Source organism: Bidens hawaiensis, unplaced genomic scaffold, assembly GCF_021521415.1.
Source record: "Bidens hawaiensis isolate Kalapana, Puna unplaced genomic scaffold, B.hawaiensis_p1.1 tig00023391_1, whole genome shotgun sequence".
NCBI classification, from domain to species: Eukaryota; Viridiplantae; Streptophyta; class Magnoliopsida; order Asterales; family Asteraceae; genus Bidens; species Bidens hawaiensis.
This window is the reverse complement of record NW_027493661.1, coordinates 182,958-197,629: the sequence shown is the minus strand read 5'-3', so window position 1 is coordinate 197,629 and position 14,672 is coordinate 182,958. Positions and strand designations below refer to the sequence as shown.

Sequence of the window (14,672 nt, the reverse complement as noted above, 5' to 3'; positions counted from 1 at the left end):
ATATCGTTAACACTTATCTTCTTTACGCAGGCGTGGATGTTGACGCATTCCAGGGTGGAGCGCAGAGGTAATGACGGTAGGCTTGGTCAGCCTACCTGAGGCGTCGACCCAGGCGCCTGCGCCTGCTTCCGCTGGTTCAGTTTCTCACTCCTTTGAGCCGACTGTTCCAGCTGAGATGACGTCACCGCCGGCTGTGAGTGCGATTTTTACAGCATCCTTCACCGAGCCGGCGGTTACTATTGCTGCGGATTCCGCGGCGGCGACCGCGGCGGCGACCACAGCGGCTGCTACCATGCCCCCGCCATCGGCAACGACGGCCGGTCCATCAGGTACGCATGGGGCTTCTCGCCAATCTTTGCCACCTTCCCATCTGCCTGACCTCTTGGATGGATTTCCTTTGGGTTCAGGTGATGGGTTCGGTGGCTATCGGCCTGTTATTGACCCTACAGGTGCGTAGGGTTCCTTTGGCCCTTTTATATATATATATTTTTTATCATCTTTTCCTAACTGCTTTTTGTTTTTTGCAGTGTCGGATTCCAATGAAGTGTATGTTCCACGATGGAACATTCGCCGAGGAACAACCCTTCGCACCCCTGTGGAGTGCGTGGAATGGGCTCGTCACGCTGCTCCCAGTGGTGCGTTGGGGGAAGCCATGGCTAGCTACCAGGAGGGTAGGCTTAGCAATGAGCTTCGGGTTCTCCTGGCCCGGATGCAGCCGGACGTCAAGCTGCTTTGTCGTGAAAACGACAAGTTAAAAGCAGCTCGCCTTAAAGAAGTAGCTCAGGCGCGGGCTGTCCGGGAGGAGAACCAAAAACTTACCGCAGTGGCTGCGGAGAAGGAGAAGGCCTTCAAGACCCTCGAGGTTGAAGTTCAGGCTCGACTCGAGGCCCGTTCCAAGGCTGCCCAAGCTGTTAATGAACAGCTTCGGCTGGCTAAGGAGACTGCGAGGAACGCAACCGAGAGGGCCACCAAGGCTGAAGCTGTTGCTGAGCCTCTACGCGTGGAGAATGAAGAGCTTAAAGCCAAATTAGAGGCTCTCCAGCAGGCTCATGATGCCTTGGCGATAGAAGACGCCAAAAAGCTCCAGGAGATCTTGGACCAGAGGGGGGTGCTTGACCATACAGAGCGGAAGCTAAAGGGCGTCGAAGAGGCTGCGGCTAAAGAAGTGTTGCTTGCCAACCTCAACAAGAGTGAAGCCAAACGCGCCCGTAACGAAGCTCAAGCTGCCCTCCAAGAAGCTCTGGTTGCCAAGGAATGGCTTCTTCGAGAAGCGTTGTCTCAGGTATGTTTTCATGTCTTTACGCTTTTCTTTGCAAATAGAAAAGGTTTTGACACTTGTATATTTTCTTTTGTAGGTTGTGCATCGGGTCTTCTCAGAGACATCTTACGACGATGCTATGAGCGCAGCCCTCAACGCTTCTCACGAGGATGGGGAAAATGTCGGCTTCCTGCTTGGTCTAGGGTTCGTTGAGAAAGGCATCCCGCCTTCCAACTTCCCTTTGTATAATGTTGATACTGAAGCTGTTTACGACCAAGCAGTGAATCAGTACGCCGCCTTCCCGCATCCGGTGGTGGAGAAGGTGAACGAAGTCGCTGCTGCTGATGATGGGCTAGCTATCCTCAAAGCTTTCCTTGAACTGCCACGCTCTACTGATGGGGCTGGTCCAAGTGGAAGTGGCCCTGAAGCCTGATCCTGAAGATCCCTTCCCACTGCTAGGATAGATTTAGCTTGTTTAGATTTATTTTCTTGTAGGCGGGTAGTTACCCGGCCATTCTTGTAATGAATATTTATGAAATATAAATCTTTGTGCGGGTAAGACCGTTTCTTTTATTGGATTCCTTGCTTTATAAACGTTATATGACTTGCATACTTTAGTTTAAATTAGCAATTTTCCAAGTGTTTTAGAATAAGTTAACCTTTGAACGTGGTAGATAATAGGTGTGAAGTTTTGCTTCCTCTTTCGTGATTGTGCGGGTAGGACCGTCACTTGCACTTAGTAGGATGGCTAAACTTTACCCATATCTGACCTGCGTGTAGGTTTTCCTCATCCTTTTTTAGGATAAGTTAACCTTTGAACGTGGTAGATAATAGGTGTGAAGTTTTGCTTCCTCTTTCGTGATTGTGCGGGTAGGACCGTCACTTGCACTTAGTAGGATGGCTAGACTTTACCCATATCTGACCTGCGTGTAGGTTTTCCTCATCCTTTTTTAGGATAAGTTAACCTTTGAACGTGGTAGATAATAGGTGTGAAGTTTTGCTTCCTCTTTCGTGATTGTGCGGGTAGGACCGTCACTTGCACTTAGTAGGATGGCTAAACTTTACCCATATCTGACCTGCGTGTAGGTTTTCCTCATCCTTTTTTAGGATAAGTTAACCTTTGAACGTGGTAGATAATAGGTGTGAAGTTTTGCTTTCTCTTTCGTGATTGTGCGGGTAGGACCGTCACTTGCACTTAGTAGGATGGCTAAACTTTACCCATATCTGACCTGCGTGTAGGTTTTCCTCATCCTTTTTTAGGAATTCTGTTTTGAACCGTTCGACGCGCGGTTGTCAATAGGTTAGTGTTCAGTTTCCTTTCATGATTCATGCGGATAGACCGGCACTTTCATTTAATGGGATAACTGAACTTTTCCCCTTCAACTGACCTGCGTGAAGGTTTGTCGTTTTTTGGGTTTATGCGGGTTTTGCCGCCTTCCCCAGCCAACGTCTTTTCACGTAATTATGCGGTGAAAACCGGCATATTAGTGTTTAATAAATTAACCGTTCGACGCACGGTTGTTGATAGGTTATTCAGTTTCCTCTCATGATTCATGCGGATAGACCGGCACTTTCATTTAGTGGGATGACTGAACTTTTCCCCTTCAACTGACCTGCGTGAAGGTTTGTCGTTTTTTGGGTTTATGCGGTTTTTGCCGCCTTCCCCAGCCAACGTCTTTTCACGTAATTATGCGGTGAAAACCGGCATATTAGTGTTGATAGTTCATAAAGTATAAATGTAAAATCATCAGCATCGATGTTTTAAGGAGAATCATTTCCATTAGAAGTGGCTTTTGGCCTTTTCTTTACAAATTTGGAATTGATTTACATGCAAACTGTGTAAATGAGCTCCCTTCCATGTTGTTGGGATGGGAGTGCCATCGAGCCGATACGCACCTGGTTCGGGATCTCGTTCTTTACGCAGCATGTAGTCTCCATATCGAAGCTGGAATTTTATTCGTGTTTTCCCCAGCTGGGGTTCTACACGCATCAGCCTGCTCAGCGTTCATTGCGCCACGAGGTGCGCGAGCGTCCCATCTCTGACGAATGCTTCGACCATGTCCTTTACATCTATGCATTCTTCGGTGTTGTGGCCTTTTGTCCTGTGAAAGTCACAGTACTTACTCCGATCAGCATTGTGACGATGTCGGATTATTTGGGGCTTTGGCCATGGGAGCTCCTCGGTGGCGAATATCTCGGTGACGCTTTTGGTGAGCGGCGTCCATCTGGAGTTCTGGGTCGATCGTACGTTATCCCTTCCGCCTAGCCGATGTTGCAAGCCGGATGAGGTGTCAAAGTTTACCCTTGACTGCCAAATGCCTAGCTTTCGCTTTTTGTTCAATCGGGCGGTAAGGACGTTGTCTTCCCTTGTCTTCTGGGTGTAGAGGTTTGTGCTATGTGGGAGATCTCTACCCAGTTGCTTCTCAGTTTCCGCAAAGCGTTTTGCTGCTGTCATGATGGCATCCCATGTGGATGGCATGCCATCTTTACCCGTTAAGGTGCGGATGAGCTCTGGGTCGTTCGCGCCCTGGATGAAAGCAGCGCGAACAAGATCTTCGCTAATGTTACCCAGACTTAGCTTCTTCGAGTTGAAGCGAGTGATGAAGTCCAGCAAAGATTCATCCTTCTCTCGAATGCATTTGAGGATTGTCCATTGCTCCTCGGTATACTTTCTTTGCTGGCTGAAGTGCTGGCTAAACTTCTGTTGGAAGTCTGCTCAGTCGTAGATGTGGTTGACCGGTAGACGATCGAACCACGCTCTAGCAGCCCCCACAAGCGTCATTTGGAACATGTAACACCACGTAGGTTCCGTCCAACTACTGACGGTTGCCCCCGCTATGAATCTGTTCAAATGATCATCGGGGTCAGATATACCATCATAAGTGCCGATGTTTGACATTTGTTTGGCACTTTTTGGGGCGATTGCTTCCGCAATGTCCCTTGCAAATTTGGACGTTCCCGCATTTGCAACGTTTGGTCTGAATGTTTTGGAGAAGTCTCGTGGACTTCCACCTGTGCTTTTTGGTTTGAAGGCTTGTCCAAAATGCCTTCTCGGTTGGGAGTCCGTTTCCCTACGCTTCCCTTTTGCCCTATGGCGAGGGTTCGCGTCGGAGTCGGATTCCTCCGAGTCATCCTCCAAGTATTCTTCGAATTCGTCAGCCTGTTGGACGGAACGCAAGCGTTCGTCCAACTCAGCCTGGAATTCCTTTTGTCGTGCCTCCGCCCATGCCTTAACTTCATCGAGAGTTTGGCGGGGGAGTCTTGTTCGTTTCTCAAACTGGGTATCGGTGAATCCCAATGAGCGATTATTTACTGCACTTGCCCCAGCTTGGGTAACCGGGGTAGTGTTTGTAAACACTGTGTTGCCGGTATTCCCCCCAGTAGCTGGGGTTGTGGTTACCGGAATTTCTTTAACCATCTTTGTAGAAGTTTGAAAAAACTGGAGAAAAATGTTCTAGCTTTATGCACGGATGGCGCCAATGAAGAAACACTAACTGGACCCCGGGCAGATTACGGGTAACCTGGGGGTTAGATAGATGTTTCCCACGAGGGGTTAGACCCAGAGAAGATGGTTCTTCTGATAACCTGCAAAACAGACACCGTGAGCTTGTCACTGAGAAGGGGGGGTTCCTCCTTGTGACCACCCTCCGGCGTGAGAATCAGACTAGATTGCTCTTTAAATATAAATGTATATTAAGAGATTGCTAGAGCAGATATCAGGTATAATATGATGATACAAGATAAAATGAGATTGTCATACCATTTGTGGTATTTATAGCCGAAGGTAGGTTTCCAAGGAGGTGTGGCTGGCTGCAACAGTATTCCTGTTCCACCAACAGTGGCCTACGCACGTGCCCTGCTGGTAGTTGGTGGGTAGGCAGCGGCTAATAGTGACCAGGCCTGCTGTGTACTATTCCTTTTCCACCAACTGCCGGCTATGCACGTGGTATGGCAGTAGTTGGTGAGAAGGCAGCGGCCAATAGTGACATACAGTACAGGAGCATGCTGTTCGCCATACTGTTGTCAATAAGCTGTCGTATTTTTGGTCAGATCTTTTTCCCATACCTCGTCAGGTACAGTACAGAAGATCTTCCCGTATCGTACGGACTGGCTTATTTGGGCGGGAGTATTCCCCCTCCCGCCCTTGTGCGGGATTGTTCCCGGCTTTGCTCATTCCTTCAGGTGACACTGAATGATCGAGAGCTAAGTGCCTTGTGCGTGTAGCCTTGCTGCGCGGGTGGCCTTCCCTGATGGCTTGTATCCGAGGCTGCGGGGACAGGCGGAGTCCTTCACCATTGGGAGGCATTTCCTGCGGGAACAGCTTGCGTACTGCGCGTAAGGACGTCACGTCTCTGAGCATGGTTGGTCCTGCGGATCCAGTTTGTTTCTGCGCAGACGTCCCTCTTCAAGGTGAGTCTTGCGGGTCCAACTGGGCTCTGCTGGGACCTACCTCTTCATAGGCCATAAATTCAATAAAAGACAATTTAAACTAGTCCATTGGAGGTCGATTTTGAAGCAAGGCAAAACTAAAACTAAACCGTGATATTCGAACAAATTTTTTTTATTGTAAGGCAATTTTTTCTATATACAAATTTATTAGTACGAAAGTAAAATTGGAAACTACTCAAATCAACCATACAAAAATCGGCTTCATAATCAATCCAAACCAGCCTATACACGTCTAAGTGGGTAGTTCGGTTTTGAATTCTTTTATTGCCTAGCCTAAAACCGAACTTATATGAATTAGAAATGGGCATAGCCTGCTGAATTCGGTCCAGCTTTCCAATTAAATCAATTACACCTATTATTATTCAGTTTATTCGAATGAATTCGGTTTGGTTATCTAAATAAGCAAGATATGTGGAACCTATAATCGAATTCGACACGATAAGGAATCAAACTGAAAAACTAATTCACAATTTGATTCTGTTTTTCTATTTATGGATACGCTTATGCTATTGGGAATGTTGACGAAGCACCAATAGTGGTGCTGAGGTGACACTTATAGTCTCATTGAAACACCGTACCCCTACCCCTACCCCTAGACCACTAGAGGTGGTTCCCAATGAGGCAATGACCCATCCCACGAACACCACACTCAATCAAATATATTTTTTTATTACTTTTTGTATTTAAATAATATAAATAATAATGGAGAATATTTTAGAATGGAATATAATATAGGTTGAATAGTATGGTTGAAGGGTGGAGAAAAAACTAAAGTAATATTGATACATCGAATGATCTATAGTGATGAAAGTAGGGGGTGAGTAAGAAACCAAAAATAAAAAACAATCCTAAACTGAAAAACCGATCCTAAACCGAAAAAATCGAACCAAAACAAAAATCAACGGTTTGGTTTTATGTGTTTGTAAAAACCGAACTTACGATTCGGTTTTGGTTTTGCATGAAATAAAAACCGAAAAAAACAAACCTAACCGAATTTCTAAATTTTAGTTATTATTTTAAATAATTAATAAGAATTAATAAATATGCAACTTAAATATTTTTGACAAAATGTATAATTATCAGCTAGTTAATAATTAACAAAATTATTTATATTTATATTTTTATATTTATTATTTCCCCCAACATTTTTTTTCGTCCTAAAATTTTCAAGCTCAAATGAAAAAACGAAAAAAACTGAAACCAAAGCGAAACCAAAATGTAAACCGGAAAACCGAAATTACTGAAACCGGACGATTTCAAAAATTCATAAACCGAAGTTTTTGTTTTTGATTTGATTTAGCTAAAAAAACGCATTAAACCGCACTACGTACAAATCTAGATGAAAGAATAAAGTACATTACATGGCCTTCGGATAGAGTTTTTTTTTTTTCAAAACTCTGACAAGTGGAGTAGTGGGATGAGATTAATCTAGTACAGGAGGAATCATGATAACAACGGTGTGTTTCTTTGGATTATGAATTTATGATATCGGGCCTGGCTTTTCAGTATGAATAGTAAATCCAGAATGGGTGTATAAGGTGGAGCAGTGGCGGACCCAAGATTTTTTGCCAATGGGGTCCCATATTTTCGGTGTTCAAATTTTTCGGGTCGGTCGTTGTTTAGGTCGGGTCGAGGCGAATAACATAATAAAAAACAATATCATAATAAAACTTTCTTTTCAATCATCACTACCTGAACGGGTCAAAATGGGTCGGGTTGACACATAAACACTTTGTTTTCCCTTTCTTAAACATTTTTGAGATAGAACCTAGATCCACTCTTTCATAAGCATGTGTTGAAAACCATTAACTTAAACTAGTGAAAAATAAAACTGATATTTTAAAGTGTTTGAATGTTTCTAAAGAAAACCATGCATAAAGTTGAAAACAATGATATGTATTTTAGAGGTGTTTGAATGTTTCCAAAGTTATCATTGCAACATTAGCAATCAAATGATTGATTAACACTAAAAATTAACACAAAAAACCAAAAACTGAGCCTTGTAAGACTTGAACCCATGACATTTCAAAGATAAAACAAGGGACTTTCCACCAGACCACATCAACATTAATAGTATGGGTTCCAAGTATTAAATCTTATGGGGTCCTCAAAAAATTTAATATACCGCTTCTAATAAATTTTTAAAAAACATTGGTGTCCCGGGACCCCGATCCACACTATGTGGGTCCGCCCCTGGGTGGAGGTGTACAAAAAACCCGAACCCGGTATCGGACCTGAAATAAATACCCAGAACCGGTTTTTCTAATACCCGGGTTTTTAATACCCGAACTCGACCCTACCCGTAGGGTACGTATAGGGTATGCATTTTGGCACTAAAACCCGAACCCGAACCGGACCTGATTTGTACCCGGTAATACCCGAAAACCCGATTTGTACCGGTAATACCCGAACCCGGAACCGAGGTTTTCCAATACCCGAAACCGGGTATTTCAAATACCCGATGTATACCCGAAAAATACCTTAAATATATCCGAATAATACCCCTAAAAAGTGTAAAACTTTTAAAAAATCCAATCTATATAAAAAAATACCGGAAAAAACCCGAAAATAGAATTTTTTCAATACCCGATAATAGGGTATTCAAATACCCGGTTTTAGAATACTTGGTTCTATACCCGACCCGAACCCGATGCATAGGGTATGATTTTTAGAGACAATACCCGACCCGAACCCTACCCGATTATTAGCAATACCCGGTCATACCCGTACCCGCTCATACCCGAACCAGGTTCTATACCCGAACCCGGGTATTTAGAAAACCCGATTTATGCACCTCTAGTGTAAGGTGTTGGTCCCTTTATTGGGCGTTGGGCCACGAGGGTACGTGTGTGGGCGTATCATTAAAGCCCCTCTCTTTTACACATTCCTATTTGTCAGCTTTTGTATAATTGTATTTATTGCACTTTTTTTTGAGGGAATATATTGTTACTTGTGTCATGCAATATTATTGTGTTACACTATAAAATTACAATCAATCTTATTTTCATGAATAAAACGTTATGACATGATATATAGAATTACAATCAATGTTACTTTCATGAATAAACTATGAGATGAATGCAACGCGTAAATAGAGAAAACTTTTAACATCACCTCTTTAAAAGACTCGATAAAATGTGCTCTAGCATAACTCGCTCATTAGAACTAGCAGATTTTCTACGACAAAAATAAAAGCGCCTCCATATGGGTGTCCGATCCTTATGGGCTAACAGGAAAAGTACAATCTGTAAATCCATTGTGGACCGTGGAGGGTTTTGATCCTTTTGTTCCGGGAGAAATAGCCTCTCATCATATTGCGGCTGAGACTTTAGTTTATGTAAATGCTCATTCTTCGGATCCCCCCTCCCTCGGTAGTATTTTTATGGAACGACAAAGTTATATGCTATCTAATATAATTCTTAAATATGCACATTTTATGTTAATTATGGGACTTGAACCCTCTCAATTTAGGGAGAAATGCCTCTACCACCTGATAACTAAGCATCACTTAACCAAAGGCCCTTCAGTGCTTTCCGCTATAGGTAGGCCTCTCTTTCTCTCATGAAGTACATTATCGTATACTTCTATTTTCTATGTGAGTTAATAGCCATTTTCGTCCCTGTGGTTTGCTACTTTCGTCCCTGTGGTTTGCTACTTTCGCCACTTCAGTCCAAAATTTACAATTTAGTCAATTTAGTCTTCATAGTTTTAAATATTAGCCAATTACGTCCCATTTGTCTAACGGCATCCAGCTATGCCATTAATTTAAGGGTATTTTTGTCTTTCTCCATTTTATTTTGAGTTAATGGTCATTTTAGTCCCTGTGGTTTGATATTTTTGCCACTTTAGTCCAAAGTTTGAAAATTTGTCAATTTAATGTTCGGTTTAATTCATTTTATTTTTTTATTTTTTTTTTGTCTGTAACTCTGAAGAGCATAATCCAAGCCCAAAACCATCGAGCAACCTCCAATACAGGTATGCATTTACTCTATTGACAACAGTAATCGTACCCCCCTCGTATTTAGTTCCAGACATTTCTTAAACTCTCCCCTATGGTGGAATTCAATGGTAAAGTGGTCAAGATAGATCCCTGAAACCGAGTTGTACAGAAAAAACTAAAAAACGTTTCTTTGATTAATGTATAATAGTAGATTTCGACCCAGATTTTCGTTACGATATGTTAGTCTCTAAACCCTAACTATTATGCATTTATCAAAGAAATGATTTTTAGTTTTTTCTGTACAATTCGGTTTCAGGGAATTGTTTTGACCACTTTACCATTGAATTCCATCATGAGGGAGAATTTATGAACCGTCTGGAAACTAAATACGAGGGGAGGGGGCATGATTACTGTCTTCGACAGAGTAAATGCAGACCTGTTTAAGTTTATGCTCGATTGTTTTGGGCTTGGATTATGCTCTTCAGAGTTATAAACAAAAAAAAATAAAAAAAAAAGAATTAAATTGAACATTAAATTGACAAATTTTCAAACTTTAGACTGAAGTGGCAAAAGTATCAAACCATAGGGACGAAAATGACCATTAACTCAAAATAAAAAGGAGAAAGACAAAAATACCCATAAACTAACGGCATAGCTGGATGCCGTTAGACGGATGGGATGTAATTGGCTAAGATTTAAATCTATGAGGACTAAATTGACAAAATTTCAAACTTTGGACTGAAGTGGCGAAAGTAGCAAGCCACAGGGACGAAAATGGCCATTAACTCTTTCAATGTTTATGCTCAATGATTAAGATGTACGTATATTAGCCTGGTCGTCAGCATGTGCTTTAGACTACGACCCCCCGAAACCCACTCTAACAGTAAGAAGTACCTCATAATGTGTACAACTCAACTTCTAGCTCGTAACGACAAGGAATGATTCAACATGATCGACAAGACCACATTTAATCATGATAGTACTTCATAACACTGTCACAGAGTTTCAATACCAACTACATTGATATTTGTAAAAGTAGCGAACTTGCAAAGGAGTCAACGACAACCATGAACTCACGATGAAAGTCGAAAAATATCAAAGCCATGAAAGTTGAAACACCAAACACAATTTGTCAAAAAAATTTCTTTCTAAACCAATACCTTTAGCTTAAGGTATAAAATGTAAGCTCAAATTGCTTAATTTAAATTAAATACGACCTCTAGTTATGAGATAGATTTTTTCTTATAACGGCAAACACACTCTTTAATTCTACTCTCAACTTATTTTTTTTTCTTCTTTTACAACCGAGTACCCTTATCATTTAGAAAGGCAAAGTCACCATTTGTTACTTAAATTAGATTGATAGAAAGTATTGATATGATTTCTTGTTCGGAAAGATCTACTAGCTTTAACTTTACAAACACAAACTTAATTAATTTTTGATATTGATACAAATAGAACATTTATTTAAATGGGACCTAGATTAATATTGTGATACAAGTTATACTCAATAGCTAGCATACCATATTGGTAAAACTTAAATATTACTTAATGAAGGTTAGATACATAATCATCATCAAAGAAGTTACAAATCACCAACTCCAAATTATTCATGAATCAAATTAATAATATTGCATGAAATAATGATCATCTCAATTCTTGAGAAATTAAATTCACAATTAAGCCTAAACCTAAACAATATAAATCCAGATGAATTAATCCGAAGTCTCTTAAGACGAGTAGAGCCCGGTTAACTCATCCAACGCATCCGAACTCTGATTCAACTCCGAATTATTCTCAAGCATCCACAACAAATGATCAAACAACACAACTTCACAATGAACAACCGACACATCATTTGACTTCTCAATCAAAGCATTAACAAGCGGATGACTCAAATACTTCGAATCAATCACGTACCGCTTCCTCGTACTTCCCATGAACACCGTCTCCTTCGGCTCATCTTTGCAGCCATAAACCACAACAGCACTAGTGTTCCACATTATACCTCCAGAAGCTGTGGACTCCTTGCGGCGATCAGTGGTGGATTTGGACCGGAGACTCGTGTATGAGGAAGTGCGAACGAGCTGACGCGATAGCGTCTTGCATTTACGGAGCATGAGATTGAGTTTCTTCATGGTTTGAGGGTTTGAGTTTAGATGGTGATACGAAGATGGGTTGATATGTTTGTTATATATTGGTCACGTAGAGGACAAGGGTGGAGAGTGGAAATAATAATATTATGGAGGTGGGTGTGATGTGGATTGTTGTGGGAGATGGGGGGCCCATTTGTAATTAATTTTGTTTTGTGATAATAACATTTCATCTTAATTTAACTATTATATAACTATTACGGGTTACCAATATTTTTGGATTTATTAGTGGTTCATTATCAAAATTATTTATTTGTTAAACATCATTATTATTATGTTTATAACATAATTATGTATTATGATGAAAATTAGCAATAATTGAATAAATAATAAAGATAATGGTATATTAATTAGTGCGGTGAAAAAAATATTTAACTAAATGTCTTGTATGAGAAGTTTTTATTAAGATTCATAAGAACGATGTATTTGCATTTGTATAAAGATTGATCTACATCAAAATAGAAGGTAAACGAGTAAGAAGTGACCGAGTAAGAAAAACATATATAAATGTTTATTTAATATGTCAAGAAGTGGCGTGGCTAGAAGTTTATTGTCATTGTAACCGTTTTCCAGTGTCTATTTAAGAATGAACTTCATAAGGTTGGATTTTCAATTTTTATTGGATTGAATCAGGTTACCAAATATATTGTATTATTATTGGTACGATTCGTATGGTTTTTAGAATGTCACATTAATTTAAAGTTAATGTTATTAGAAAAAACTAGTTAAGACGAATGTAAAGCTTCTACTCCTAAATTTACACCGATATTCATTATGTGACTAAAAACCTCAACCGCTTTGGGAGGAATACCATTACTACACATCTTGATACTATTAGGCTACAAACTCATTGATCCATACATGAATAACTAATTAATACAACTACTTGATAGACCGGTTGGTTCTACAGTTCTACCCCGCATCTTTATTTTCATCATGCAAATTATCTATAAAGGTCATCTTCCGAAATTTGAGTGACATTTAGTATAGGTTACATATTTAAAGAAAATAACTAATAAAAAAAATAGAAAAAACTCAAGAGGTCACTTGATATACACCAATGCATAAATGAGATTTTGACCCATGGACATCTTGTTTCCCCACCCTCTCCATGATCTACAACCATGTACATTGAACAGAAACTAAAATAAATTAATTAGTAAGAAACTAATTATGATCAATTATTTCATATTCATATTTAAATTTTATATTAACCCTTTTTATATAATACACCCAACAAAGATGTTACTTCAACTACATATTTAACTTTATAAAACATAAAAATTTAAAATTTATCAGAATGGCCTAAAAAAAGAACACACATATCTAAACATAGACGTGCCTGTCGTGCCTTATACTTTTATAACATGTGAGTATATGCATAATCAAAACCGTGCCCTATACTTTTCTAACATGTGAATTTTCACAAAAACACACAACTAAGTACTATGTACCTCGTAGCGGTATGTCAGTATTCGTCACTAAAATATAAACTATGCACCCAATAACTTACAACGTTATAACAATGAATCATACATATTATCACAAATTCTGTTTAGTATATATGTGCATGTATGTGTATATCTTTACGAACAGTTTAAGGTCCAAACTTATAATTTGCAACATTTTTGGTAAGTACATACTTCATTTGCCATCTTTGTTACACCAATATATTACATGGAAAGTTAAATAAACGTTGTGAAAGTATGTGTAAAATGTCGATTTTCAAATGACCAATTAACTCAAATATGTAGTCACTTTGTTTCTAATTGCAAGAAAATTAGGATACATTTTCCGTTTTAATCATGTTGATATCATTTTACAAGACCAACTTACCGTTACAACACTCTAATAAAAGAGTTGTTCAATGTATAATCAATTTTAAGTAGAATATTGTAAATAAACATAGGTGCATATACGTGCTACGTAAAGTACGAAGATGGTTCAATATGACATAATCAATAATAACTACAAAGGGGGACGTATTGGAATATTTTTGGTAAGATTTACTCTAATTTAATCAGATGCATTTAAAACTTATCGAGAATCAAATGATCAAATCTCAACTTGAACTAAAAAGATGAAAAAAATAATAATAATGAGTTTAGACCGATGGGAAACCAACAAGATAATTGTACTGACTTTTGAGAGACATGAGAATATAAATGGATACCCATGTCCATTTTTTCTGTACTTTATTCAATTATCATAAACAAATACTTATACTAATCATTTTAATTCTGATGAACATAAATTATATACCAAACACGAAGAATGAAGGTTGATTTTGGAACAAACACAAATTGAGTGTCAGTATGTGTCACATGGGTGCTCCTCTATTATTAGAGAATATAGTCTGCACCTTTTATATTATCAATTTCTTATTTTTTTATTAAATCTTCTTAGTTAAGTGTTCTAACCACACCACATAAATGTAGTACTGGGCCGGACAATAATAACACACCTAAACGGTGACAATAATGGTACATTTTAGCACAAGTCTAAAATGGCTGCTTCTGCCTATTTCCGGGAAACAAGGGCTGCCACATGTATATTGGGACATCTAAACTAATGCCATATTAGTACCGTCATAATCAGACAATTTACCGGTGCTTTCTCAGTTTCACTTTTTAACAACATACATACAAAATATACCATTCTTCTTTATACCAAAAGCTGCTTGGCAACTCAACAAAGAAAAGAGAACAAGGAAAGTAACCAGTCATTTTCTTAGATGTCACAATTCATTTACTGGTTTAACCATGAGATACCTGGTACACGGTTGAGACTCTCGTGCCTTTCTACTTTTACCCGAGTATCATAGTACTTCCGTCAATAATGACTTCCACTAATGTGATACGTGACATTGTAT

At 39.6% G+C, this 14,672-nt stretch overlaps 1 protein-coding gene across 1 annotated transcript; it reads right to left on the bottom strand.

Annotated features, from left to right (window-relative positions):
- Positions 1 to 10,896: 10,896 nt before the first annotated feature.
- LOC143567325 (auxin-responsive protein SAUR78-like) lies at positions 10,897 to 12,047 on the bottom strand. The gene has a single exon (XM_077053774.1). The coding sequence runs from the start codon at positions 11,783 to 11,785 to the stop codon at positions 11,378 to 11,380; it is 408 nt and encodes a 135-aa protein (XP_076909889.1). The 5' UTR covers positions 11,786 to 12,047; the 3' UTR covers positions 10,897 to 11,377.
- Positions 12,048 to 14,672: the final 2,625 nt, after the last annotated feature.